The sequence below is a fragment of the Anguilla anguilla genome, chromosome 7 (assembly GCF_013347855.1).
Source record: "Anguilla anguilla isolate fAngAng1 chromosome 7, fAngAng1.pri, whole genome shotgun sequence".
Lineage (NCBI taxonomy): Eukaryota > Metazoa > Chordata > Actinopteri > Anguilliformes > Anguillidae > Anguilla > Anguilla anguilla.
Window position 1 is genome coordinate 19,791,378 of NC_049207.1, and position 12,727 is coordinate 19,804,104.

Sequence of the window (12,727 nt, forward strand, 5' to 3'; positions counted from 1 at the left end):
GTACAGTGCCTATGCGAATTATTCAGGGTACAAAACAGACCACAGTCACACAATCTGTTCCTCCTACTTTCTTTTAGCGACCGTTTTGTGAGTGCTCAAATAAAAATAAAAAGTATGGGCAATTGAGATTGAATAATAATATCCAGTTTAGTTAAATGAAAATAGCCTACATGGGGTCCTGCGTTCATACATCCATCCCCAAGCGCTGGAAGGGTTTTTCAATGGGCTCCGCACCCCTCCCTGCCTCTGAGCGCGTGGATGTGATGCTATTACATCAATGGACAGCAGCGCTCCTCGCTTCCATAGCTCGGAGGAAGAGGTTCTATGCAGCAGCTATACCGTTAGCCACATATCTACCGTGCAAATCAGCTGCGTCATACCTGCACACGGTGGCACAGAATTAAGCCATTAAAGCTGTTATTTTAACTGTGCCTCTTCTTTAAGCGGGTGCCGGGATTTTCACTGTGTCCCCCTTCGGTTCGCCTAGATCACAAAGGTAAGTGTTTTAGAAGATGCACGTATTGTACTCCACAGTACTGATAATGGGCTGAAGGCTATATGTGCGCATTTACGAATCTCTGCAGTAAGGTAGATACCTCAATGAAAATAATGAATGAATGAATCGCTCGACCATATGAATTGGAGGAACAGTTATCATTGTTAAGAAATGCGTTATATTGGACATAGCCAATTCAATAATTGGCATGGTGATAGATTTAAAACAGACATTTTACATTAATGTGACATAGCTGGAAATTAGGCTGCTTGTGAATTCATCCCAGGCCATAAGATAAAATAGCTACTGTTAGTTAGGCTATATGTTTTCTTATCAAAGTGCAATATGCAGGTGCTCGTCACAAGGTTTTCTTTGATGAAACTGTAAAATATGTTATTCACGACTGAAAAACGCAATCCGACTCAGGACATCGAACAAGCCATGTTTGTGTTTTCTTTTTCTTTTTTCTTCTTATGTCAATACCAGCTTTCAGATCGCAAAGGTTCCGCTAACCTGTGAAAATGGTGAAATTGGGGAACAATTTTTGTGAAAAGAATAACGCAAAGCCCGTCTCCGAAGATGGATTTGACACAATTCCCCTTATAACACCTCTAGATGTCAATCAACTGCAGTTTCCTCCTCCCGACAAGGTGAGATTTTGCTATTTAATTTTAATATTAAGATAATCAGCATTTCTAGTTAGACAATGATACAAAGACAATACGAAGAAGTATATAATCTTATCAAAGATAATACATAGAAAAGTTGTTGCTAGATTCACGTGAAAAATATGGGTCTGCTGAGCCTACCAGATTATCTTCTTCCCCAATAAACGATGTCCGTCGGATTATTTGAAAACGTGCTTCTTCTGTATTCTGTGTGCTTAGTGTTTAAATTAGATATTTGTGTTAGATATTGTTTGTATGATAACTTAAGGGGTTTGTCTTCCGAGCAGCTGGTAAAGATACAGTAGGCTATGTTGCTTAATTAGGCTAATTAATTGGATCATATTCAAATCAATTAAATATGGCCTATTCTCCTCAGCCAATCTTAAAATGTAAACAATTGAATATCATTTAAACTGGATAGATAGTATCTTAATCTAGAATGCAGTTTTAGTTGTGTTTATAATTGTTTGCACTCCACTTACAATGCACAATTGAACAGATTGACTCTCCTTATACATACAGGGGGGAAACCTGTAGTGAACGGACACAGCAGAAGTAATCATCGGTTTTGTACTGCAGTGATCTGTCCATCTCTGGGTGTTTGTAAGGAACACACGAAGTCAAGCAGATTGAAATAAATCAGTTAGCTATTCGTCACGATTTAGGCCTTCACAAAGATGACCCTCTATTCTGAAGGGATTTGCAGGCGACAATGCTGATGATAATTAGCTCAAGCTCAAATAATTATACCAGTGTGTGCTTTTTGTCCGTTCTAGGTGGTGGTGAAGACCAAAACAGACTACAACGGTGATCATAAGAAGGGAGCCTTCCGTTCCCCTAAAATAGCCGAATTTACAATAAGCGTCATCGAAGGCGTTTCTGAACGACTCAAAGTAAGATATCGTTTCAATATTTTAATGTTAATTGGCCATTTTCATTTATGCATCCACATTTCTGCCTTTAAAGGAGCAGAAATTTGAAGAGCATACGTTTACCTCATAAGCCTTCGACATTCACCTTTCGAGAAATAACATTACATTTTCTATAGCCTACTCACTGAATAAGCACTGGTGCCCTTGTTTACGCGGTAGTATCCAATGATTCCACTATGTTGCGCTGAACATTTGAACCCATGCTGTTAGGTTGCTAAGTTACGTTGCCAGGTAACGAGATGAGTGGAAGCTTGTGGGGGAGAGTGGTCTCGGGGGATGGAGATGCTGGGAGGGGAACAGGAGTACGTGGCTCATGCGCAGTGCTGGTGTATATCCGTCTCAAGGTCTCTGCCCACACCATGCAGTTGAGCTTATAGTGTGGCCTCCATGCTTTCAGGTGCCCAAAACTAGAGGGAAAGTGTGTTCGTGTGTGTGAGCATGCATATGTGTGTGTATGCGTGTGTGTGTGTGTGTGTGTGTGTGCAATGTACACACTCTGCTGGCAGCTGCCTCGTTCAAAAGAACTCTTTTTTATTGTTTCATGCTGGACACTGATGTATGGTAATTGAAAGTACCCCTCAAGCAATTCACATATAAAGCTTATAGCATATTGGAAACTTGGTGGAACATTTAATCAGTTCCCCTTGAAACATAGAGGGAGTCAGATTGCCAGCTAAGGTTAGTATGTCTTTGTTAGTATTCTTGTTTTTCTCATAAAATTATATGGTGAATAGTACATTGCATTGTTTTATGGTGTGACACTGTTTTATGTTTAAAATAACCTATTTTTTCAGTTACATGAAAATAAATTTGTTTTTACTTTAAGAATATGAGCGTAAAATGTGTCATTACTAATTTAACTGATCTTGATTTGAGGATTACCAGTCTAGAATGTTTATTTGATATTTAGACTCCACGTTTTTATAGATATACACAAAACAGATGAAATTACTTGTGTGCAAACTGTAATTTAATCATTTCTTGCAAATATTGGTGAATACTTATTTAAATTCTAGTTTGTATTGCCATGGTAAGAGGGGGCTTTTTATTGGTAACTCAACATTTGGAAGACAAGAAAATGTTTTCAGAGATTATTGCATTACTATTAGCTAAAATTGAGTTACCCACAAAGCAGTGGGATTTGGGGCTTTAGCCCAATCGCAGCCACTGTGAGCATTCCACTGCATGTTTTACTCCCTCGTGTCGAGATCATTAATTATTCAGTGACTCGACCGCGGTTGAAATGGTTTTCTTGTATTTTGTAATGCCGCGGCTCCCATGTGTGAAAGGGGTCCCAGTGGCTGCGCGAGTTAACATCACTCTGCCATTTCATGGCTGCCAGTGCACACTCGCGCAGGAAGTGCTGCATATTTCATTGTCGCGGGGCTCGATTCCAAACGCCGTTCCACTCTGCCGCTGCTCTTGGCAGCACTGGACTCCGATGTGGGGCAAACAGAGTGTCCTGGAACAGCCACTGGTCTACTGAGCACTGATCAGAGATCGGTATTGGATTGGGTAGAGAGAGAGAGCAGTGAAGGGGGGGGGGGGGGGGGGGGGGTTGAATACCTTCCAGATCCAGTCCTCCCTGTCAGAGCTGTCCCGCTGATTTTTTTCCCCTCACCGTGCCCTGGCCCGAGGTGTAGACCACTCAGAAGGTAAATGCCAACGTTTAGCACTTCAGACTCGTTTGTCCTTTTAACTTCTGATGTCAGCCATCGTGTACCGCCAGGGGCCAAATGATCTCAGACCATATGGCGCTGTTTATTCCAAACAGATGCTGCAATCAGCTCTGAAGGAAGAAGTGATTCTGTGTAAATGCTGTTGGATGGTGTTCAGTTGCTCTCATTGTCTTCAGCATCTTGTTGCAAACTGAAGGAAGTATCAGGCCCCACTCACAAAACTCGGATTTTCCCACTCTGCAAGATGTGAGGGAACATGGTGATAATTACCAAAAGGATTATGCCTTAAAACACCTGAAACCCCTTAGTAAACCCCTTTCTTCAGACATCACTACATTTCTTTGGTGCTAAATTTACATTTGGGCTGTGATGTTTCAGCGTGCACATTTGACACTAACTCATGCGATTCCTTGAAGTACTGACAAAAACAATATTAACATCAGTTAGAAGGTAAACAAAGAAATAATTTACTTCAACAGAAAGACTCACACCCACCTGCTGTGTGACAGAATATCTTTTCACTATGCCTCAGTTTTCATGAAAGCAAAGATTCTAAAGGAAAAGATCTGTGCTTGTCAAGTCATATGGAGACCTTTTTCTCAATTTCGTTCTGTTAATAGCAACAATGAAATGAAAATAAAAGCACAACTTTGTGCTGTTTATTCAAGTAACACCCATAAATGGCCTTGAGAAAATTAAGTTGGGGGGGGTCGCGGGGGGGGAGTAGAGCTACAGCTGAACACTGCATTACTGGCTTGAAATTGTTCTGATTAATGCTTATGTATGGAGCTTTACAGTATGCTGAGGACAAATGCAGTCTTCTCAATCCACTGTTAATGAACTGGCTCTGTGGCCTTGTGGGTGACATGTCCACACTTAACAGGAACATTGCAAGCTCCTGTTCACGGGTGTGTTGGGCTTACTGTTTTATCCTCACCTTTTGAGGTTGACAGACAAGTTGACTGGGTCTTCACCTAATGGTATGTTAATAGTATATAACTTGTCTTTTCAGTAAAGGGTGAAGATACAATTGGAGCTTGAGTTATCATATCAAATATTCAACGTTCTTAAACTGTTGAGTTCCCACATGTATACATTAGCCTATATGTCAGCTGCTGGATTGCAATGCTGGCAAAATGTATAGAAAACATACCTTGGGTTGGGTGAGATTTAAAAGTAGCATTATTACATATTGATGCTAGCTACCTGGATACCCATCTGGCTAAGAATAATAAAAAACTGAAAAGTGCCTTTTAAGCAGAAGAAATACGGTCTCTCCTTGCTGTCTTTAATTTCTATTCTTTAAGCTGTCACCATGTAACAAACGCAGTTCCCATATTATTGCGCTTTTGCTTATCCAGAAACAATCACTACTCAATAACTGTCAGGTTTTCTTTTCTTTAGGACTGGCATTCACCTGCCTACCCATGTTTAGCTATTTGAAGGGCGCAGACAGGGAAGAGGGAGGGAAGATTTCGGATTCGATGTCTGATGAGATCCCTGTATGCAGGACTAGACAGCATATTTACAGCCAGATTTCATATTTTTTGAAGCCCAGTGTTGATGTCTGAAGTTACACACGCTCACTTTATCTAAGAAAATGCAGGAAATGTCACTGCTCACAGATTTCAGTAAATAATAACATCTGTACTGAATTGCCTCCCTGATAAGCGCATGAATGCATAGCGTTCTCATATTTCTCATATAATTCAAAATATCAGAGCGTCGCTAGTTTGCCTGTTACACCACTTGGTGTTGAGCTGGAGAGCAAAGCCTGTATATTGTTATGGAATAAATTATCTGGTTTAACCTTTTGCAAAAAATAAGTTATTCATTGGGTTTTGTAAAAAAAAGAAAGAAAAACTTTATGTCAGTAGGTGACTGATAGGAGACTGCTTGAAGATAAGAACAGGTTGTGTGGGATTTGGTTTAGTTTGATTTGTTGAAAGTCGTGTGTCATTTTTAATATTTCATAAATGTTACAAAACCTCAAAGCACACAGAGCAACCTTTCTTTCCATAATGTATTTTCATTCATTACCATTCCAACCGAACCGAAGGTCTTGAGTTATATAACACACTTTTCATCAGCATTATCCCATTTCCTCCCTGCCTGCATTCAGTCACCTTGCTTCAGTATTTTCAAAAGAAATTACCAGGCCTAGTGAATGTGCATATTTTTCTTTTGAGCTACGAGAATGTTACTTCTTGCTCTTCTCGAGCTTCAGAAAAATGTCTGAGACTGCTAGAGAGTTGCTTGGGGTGTTATAGAGCATGTTATTCAGTTATGAATGCATTTTTGGGGGATTATGATTAGGTATACGGTGAAGTAGCCAAACATGTTTTCATGAAGGAGAAATATGTTTATTTTACTGACTGATTTACAGGAGAACATTTCTGTTATGGAAAGCAGCATAACCATTTGCCAGCTCTCCTTTATAATATTCTTTATACTGTTCTTAGCAGCCTTGTATTTTTGAAAATACATAGTAAATAATTTCTATTATTTTATATAATCATTCTGATGGAAAAAAAAAATCAATTTGCAGTGATGCCTGATAATTTCCATCCTACCTTGCATACATTAAATATTTTTTAAATGTAACATCTGGCTCATTCAGGAAAACTGAAACTCCCCATCATTTGTGTCTGAATTATTAAAAATGATATTCTTTCTGAATCAAATGAATATTTGTGGTTATCTTTCTCCCCAGGTGACCCTTCTGGTGATTTGTGCGCTGGCGTTTCTGGTGTGTGTGGTGTTCCTGGTCGTCTACAAAGTGTACCAGTATGAGCAGCCCTGCCCAGAGGGATTCGTGTACACGGTATTTCTCAGAAACCTGATTATCATTTATTTTAACTAATATAATTTGGTGCTGTCTGGTCAGAAGTACGGAGAAATACACTGTAAATGAACAGACTAGAAACTGAAATCCGACATTCAGAATAATCCAGTTTATTTACACAATTTAAGGAGGTTCGGGTTAGTTGATAGAGTACGAGTAAATATAGACTCTCTGAATTTAGAGGGAGATGGGTGCTGTATTCTGACACTTTAATTTCAGTCGGCTCTGAAAGACAAAATGGCATTTCACTTTTTACAATTGAATTTGTATGGGAGCAGCTGTTCTTGTTCCTGTAAATATGTCAATAATATCTATATATCATATCAATAGTAATATCCATAATGCCATGCAGAGCAGCTGTGCGGCATTGTGCTTAGGGAACAGGGCTGGGAACCAGAGGCTGCGCGAGTATTGTAGCCTGGAGTAAAGTGCTCTTGCAGAATTACTGTAGTGAATATCCCACTGCATAGGTGAATATAATGTGCAAAAATTGAGAATTTGCAAGACACCCAAGATAAGAACATCTGCCAAGGAAATGAATAAGTGATAATGAGGTGTGGACTGAACACGGGTCTGTACTGAGCACCACTGTTGGGTGTGAAGTGGTCTGGGTTCTTCTGCCACACGGGTACCTAAAGGAGCAGCACGGTGGGTAATGTTGGTGGTCACACTGATCGCACCATGATCCCCTGATGCCTAGCAACGGGGTGGGGGTGGGGGGGGGGTTGACAGTGGGAAGAGAGAAGGAGGAGGGAGGGCAGTGAAACAGGGAAGGAAGGAGGGAGGGACAGTCCATTAGAGAGATGGAAAGGGCCAGAGGAAAAGAGAGAGTATGCAAGCTGACGTTGTTGATAGCTGATCTGGACTGAAGCTCCACTGCAGCTCTGTGCTTCAGTGCAGCAGATGGAGCCTCACAGAGAGAGATACTGAAGGACAGCTTCAGTAGGAAATACTGCAGCTAAAAGATTTATCACACTTTACACAGCTATCTCTCTATAACCAGAGTGTGACATCATAAACATTGATCTTTCCATGCCCAGGGTATGTGACGTCATAACCTGCAGTCTCTCATCAACCAGAAGATTGTGACCAACTAAACCAGTCATTTCCATCAGAGCAGTGCTCAAGTGTCCTGTATTCCAACAGTGTATAGTTTGAATCTGATGTATGATCAGTCTAAGTGTAATGAAAATTAATTTCAGAAATTTCTTGTACACTGCACTGCCAAAAAAAACTCACGTTCGAAAAAAGTATGGCCTTCAGAAAATGCAAAATACAGTAAATATATTTCTGTAAACCCCCCAACATTTTTAGTTAGGAACACTGTGGCCTGAATGTGAGCAAGATTTTGACATGAGGGAAGGCAAAATCCTTGCACTCCAAATGTCCTCTTCTACATTGTTATATAACAGACAGTTCAACAGGAGGAAGAGGAATAATTGCTCTACTTGTACCCAGAGGCGAGGTGAATAGAGTCAGTAGAGGCAATCTATTCATCACTCGTGAAAAGAATATTTCCAATGAAATTAGTGTTAAAAAACTGCATTTTATATTTTCACTTCTCAAACTTATTCATGTTTTGTGTACTTGGTGTCTTGTAGAGCTTACAGTATTAAATCATATAAATGTACTCTATACTACTTAACCTTTCTACAGGATGTTATGAAGTACTGTCCCAGGGTGTAATGATTTTGCACTTCCTAAGGCTCAGTCCTCTAATATTCTGGTTACAACCTGATTTCCCGAACCTCTGAAGAACTGGGGTCAATATTCACTTAGAACTGCCTGTTCTAAGAAGGATTTTTCTTCAGATTGAGGTGCTTCTACAGAAGCACTCTACGATCTGATAGACATCAAGTAATAAAATCAGCGAGGCTCAATCTGCTGGCAAATGCAGGTATGGGAGTTTTTACTGTTTCCCCCCCACTGCCCTTTCATTTTTGGCAAGCTCTCGGCACACCCGTTTAAACCTGGATCCCACCGAGGCCTTCTCGCTCAAAATGGGAGGGGAGGGAGATGCAGTTTGAAGAGTGGCTGTCGGGGTAATTCTGCATCAGAGACCAGAGGGGCCTTCACAGCACTGGGTCCTCACAGCTCATTACTCTTAACCGTTATGGAGCTGAGGCTCTGGTCTGAGGTCTGTCAGAGCTGATGAATTACCTGCAGTGGAGGCACATCACACAGCATCACACTGGCTTCCCCAGTCAACAAAACCACAAGATGGTTCCAGGATTTGTTCACTCGTAGTCTTCACTTGGGACTGTGGTGCCGACACCTCTGCCAGCTTCTCCTCTATCAGTTTTGGTGCACTGTAAGGATAGTCAATCACTGCTTTCCTGCCTTAAAAGTAATATTTGACATTTTGACCCGAGTAAGAAATTTTGTAAAGTGTTGCTGTATTCATTGAGAACAAATACAGTAATCATTATGTTTATAACTATCTCCTGTTTTTGAGGTGTTGGGGGATTATGATCATTTTTCTTGAGAGAATATGACCCCCATGGCAGAGAGCAACTAAATATGTAATATTAAAGGTATGCAATTTAGATTTAGTTTACTGGCAGGCACTTGTACATATGCTTACATTTCATGCTATTAGCAGTGTACAGTCTTTATCTTTGCCAAGGAGGTCATGTAATGATGTCCATCCACCCGTTTTTCTGTTCTCCTGCTTGTCCATCTGACTGTGACAGACATATCTGGGAAAGCAATGACCAGATTGCAATTTGCTGTTCACATTCATTTTCTCAAGAAGAAGAAATCTATTGATTTTTGTGACCCCTTGACCTTTCCTTTAGCACCACCATCAGGCGAAATTTTTAATTTGTGATTGACATATCTCAAAAAGTAATGGCCGGATTGCCATGAAATGTGCTGTGCACATTCATATTCCCAAGAGGAAGAAACTTATCGATTTTGGTGATCCCATGACCTTTCCTCTAGCATCACCATCAGGCCATATTGGTACATTTACAGTGCAAAAAAATAAAATAAATGCAAGGTAGAGGAAATGGTTGCGGCCAATTGCTAAGATGTGCCTCCATTTCAGATGTGATGTTGGGTGTGTGAAGACCTGTCATGCATAAAAGGAGTGTAAATAATTTATCAGTCACAATGGGTGGCAGTGCAGATTTGGGTCAAGTCTAAAAGATACCACTTGTGCATTGTCTCCCTTCAGAAACCATGTGAGCAGTTTTATAAACAGTTGTACAAAGAGCCTCCCTGCTCTGTGGGACTGTTGAGTAGCTCATGTCCCACCCCATTCAGGAACACTTCTCATGGTTTCCTGCTTGCGAGGTTTCATTTTTCTCCTTGTGACTCAGCTGAACCTCTGACACTCCCTCTGCCTCTCCCTCCGCAGCAGAACCGCTGCATGCCAGCTGGAGTGTACAACTACTACCCCCCTCAGGGCCCTGGGGGGCGCGGCAGACTCTTCACCATCATCAACCACTACAACCTGGCCAAGCAGACCATCACCCGGTCTGTGTCCCCCTGGATGACCATCATGGCCGAAGAGAAGGTCTCGCAGCAAGAGACTGAGACCTCACAGAAGCTGGCCTAGAGGGGGAGCCACAAACACACGCACGCGCACACACACACACAGGGATGCAGACCATTTTATATGATCAGACAAATGTATTCACCAACACGCTTGCACTCTTACGCGTGTGCACACAGACACATATGCGAAAACACACACACGGACAGACAGATATACACACACACACACAAACACTCTTACATAGGAATTTACACCTGCACTATTACACACCCACACATACATCCTCATATCACATACACCAGTATGCACACTACAATGCAGAGATTTATACAGCTTCATGCACACCTACATACGCCAGTACACACACGCGTGTGCTTAGACACACAGGAATGTGGGAATGTGTAGCAACGGCTACACGCAGTCAAATTTCAACGCCATACTGATAAGAGGGTGTGCATTACAGTAGCTCCCAATCTCAAATGTTACCGTGGCTGTCCATGGAGAGATTGAACCATTTCATTACTATATATGTATCATAATTGCAGAAAAAGTTTCTACTGAAGCAGTTCCCTCTTCCTATTTACATGTTACCCATCATTCAATTTGAAATTAAACCCAGTAGGAGAGTTCACTGCACACTGCTGCCTGCTTGATATGTCAAGGAAGAACAGCTCTGGGGCCCTCAGACTCAAAAAACCTGTTGGTCCAGTCAGGAGGAAGGGGAGTGGTCACTCCTTGAGCCAAACTGGCAAGAGCAGTACACCCCTACAGTAGAGCTTTGGTATTGCCACTTCATGATGACATCATCAAACCTTTCCACTGCAAGTCCTGTATTCACATCCAGTTAGCTGTCAGTTTGGATAGAGCTTGAACTGTGATGACCTGGGCTGAGTGCAGTGTAATCTGATCTCTCTTGTATTTATTACTCCGTTTAGGGCCGCCTGCATCTTTTATTTTCCCCTCATCTCCACCTGCTGCTTTACACTGCACTGCTGAGCCATGCAGGTGGGCCCATTAGCTGTGATGTTTACTGCTGCCATGGCTCCATGTCAGTCTCAGTCATATCATGGACTTCATTGGCTATATGAACAGGAGGCCCACCAACTCCATCAATACATGTTGTTTTGTTCAAAAGGACGCAAGGAACTGTCGTCTCCGCTTGAATAAAAAATAGCTTAATATGCTCACATTACCATGAGACTAAATGTATTTCGGGGAATGTGCAAATAATTTCTTTTGAAATCAAATTTGAACTTGAGACTAATAAAAGCCTAGTAAAATTAATACTAGAAAACAATATTTAGTGGTACTTTTGTTGCTGAAGAATGTGAGCATTATGTTTGTCATGTTATATACTCAAACCATACAAGTATGTTTAAAGATATATAAACTGAGTTTTATGCTGAGAAAAGCTATTTATTACACAGTCAATGTGTAAAGTGAAGTACAATTAAACCCAATGGAACCTTAGTTTGATTAGTGTTTGGAGGACAACACATTTCTTTGCTGTTAATCCTCGGTCCGATGTCAAATGGGTTAATTTAAATGAAGAGTTCTGTTGGCCTAACGTTGAAGCCTTGGATCCTAATGGGCAATGAAGACTGCTGTCTGTGCATTAACATCCTGCTGTAATTTGGTTATTCAATAATAAAAGTCTGCAGTCTGCTAGGAACAATATACTTTATGGCATTTAATGCACTGGCTGGAAATGAACACACTTGGGGCCTGGTTCATCTTCTTCCTGTCTTCTGATGAGGACTATATCTGTCACTGTACAGCTGTACATAGTCAAGCAACATTACTCTTCTAGAAAGGTTTTTCAACACAAGCTGAAGAACAAAATGTGCTCATTTTCTTATTTTATTAGGTTCCCATTCTTTGTATTATTGAAAGTGCAAGTGTTGAAAGTGAAACATTGGCTTCATATGCAGATTATGTAAGCACCCATCATAAAATGTAGAACCAGGGCAATGAGTACCAGGTTTTTAATCAGTGATGAGTTTGGCTGTTCCTTGGGGAATGTTCTTTTTGTCCTGGTAGCCTCATGAGTGCATGTTTCTCTGCCCTACCAGGAGATCAGGCCAGAGGTCAAACTCATTTTTAGAATCATTTCTCAACCTTTATTTGTCAGAAGTGTTAGATCTGACAGTGAGTGAGGAGTTATAATTGGGGGCATAGTTCTTGTACATACAGTAGATGAGGGACTACCATTGGAGAGCTGACGAATGGAATCTGTACAGATTCTGCTCCGATTCAAAAGGAATCGGGGGGGGTGGTCCTCACATCTACTAAAAAGGAAATTATTCCTTCTTAGTAGATGTGAGGACCACCCCCCCAATTCCTTTTGTCTTTCAGTTAGCATGGTGACGTGAGTACCTGAGGACCACTGTGCCAAGCCCCTGTGAAGCAGAACCACTTGTAAAGGAACAAATCAATGTCCAATATATCAAATAAACAAGGAAATGATGTTCATGAAAATAAAAATGAATCCACTGTCATTTTAGCAGAGGAGATTAAAGTTTTAATGCTATGTCTGTTGCTGCATGTAGTCAGTTTTAATTTTTGCTGTGTTAATAATTATTAAACTGTGCTGTTCTCATACAAA

At 41.0% G+C, this 12,727-nt stretch overlaps 1 protein-coding gene across 2 annotated transcripts; it reads left to right on the forward strand.

Moving 5' to 3' along the window:
* Window positions 1–250: 250 nt before the first annotated feature.
* LOC118232138 (neuronal vesicle trafficking-associated protein 1-like) lies at window positions 251–12,652 on the forward strand. 2 transcript variants are annotated; one of them, XM_035426786.1, is made up of 5 exons: window positions 251–496; window positions 983–1,146; window positions 1,941–2,057; window positions 6,489–6,599; window positions 9,985–12,652. In XM_035426786.1, exons 2-5 carry the CDS (start codon window positions 1,018–1,020, stop codon window positions 10,180–10,182), a joined length of 555 nt encoding a protein of 184 aa, XP_035282677.1. In that variant the 5' UTR covers window positions 251–496; window positions 983–1,017; the 3' UTR covers window positions 10,183–12,652. The 2 variants fall into 2 exon arrangements, with proteins under 2 accessions (XP_035282677.1, XP_035282676.1); XM_035426785.1 differs by having other exon boundaries at window positions 255–496; window positions 9,982–12,652.
* Window positions 12,653–12,727: the final 75 nt, after the last annotated feature.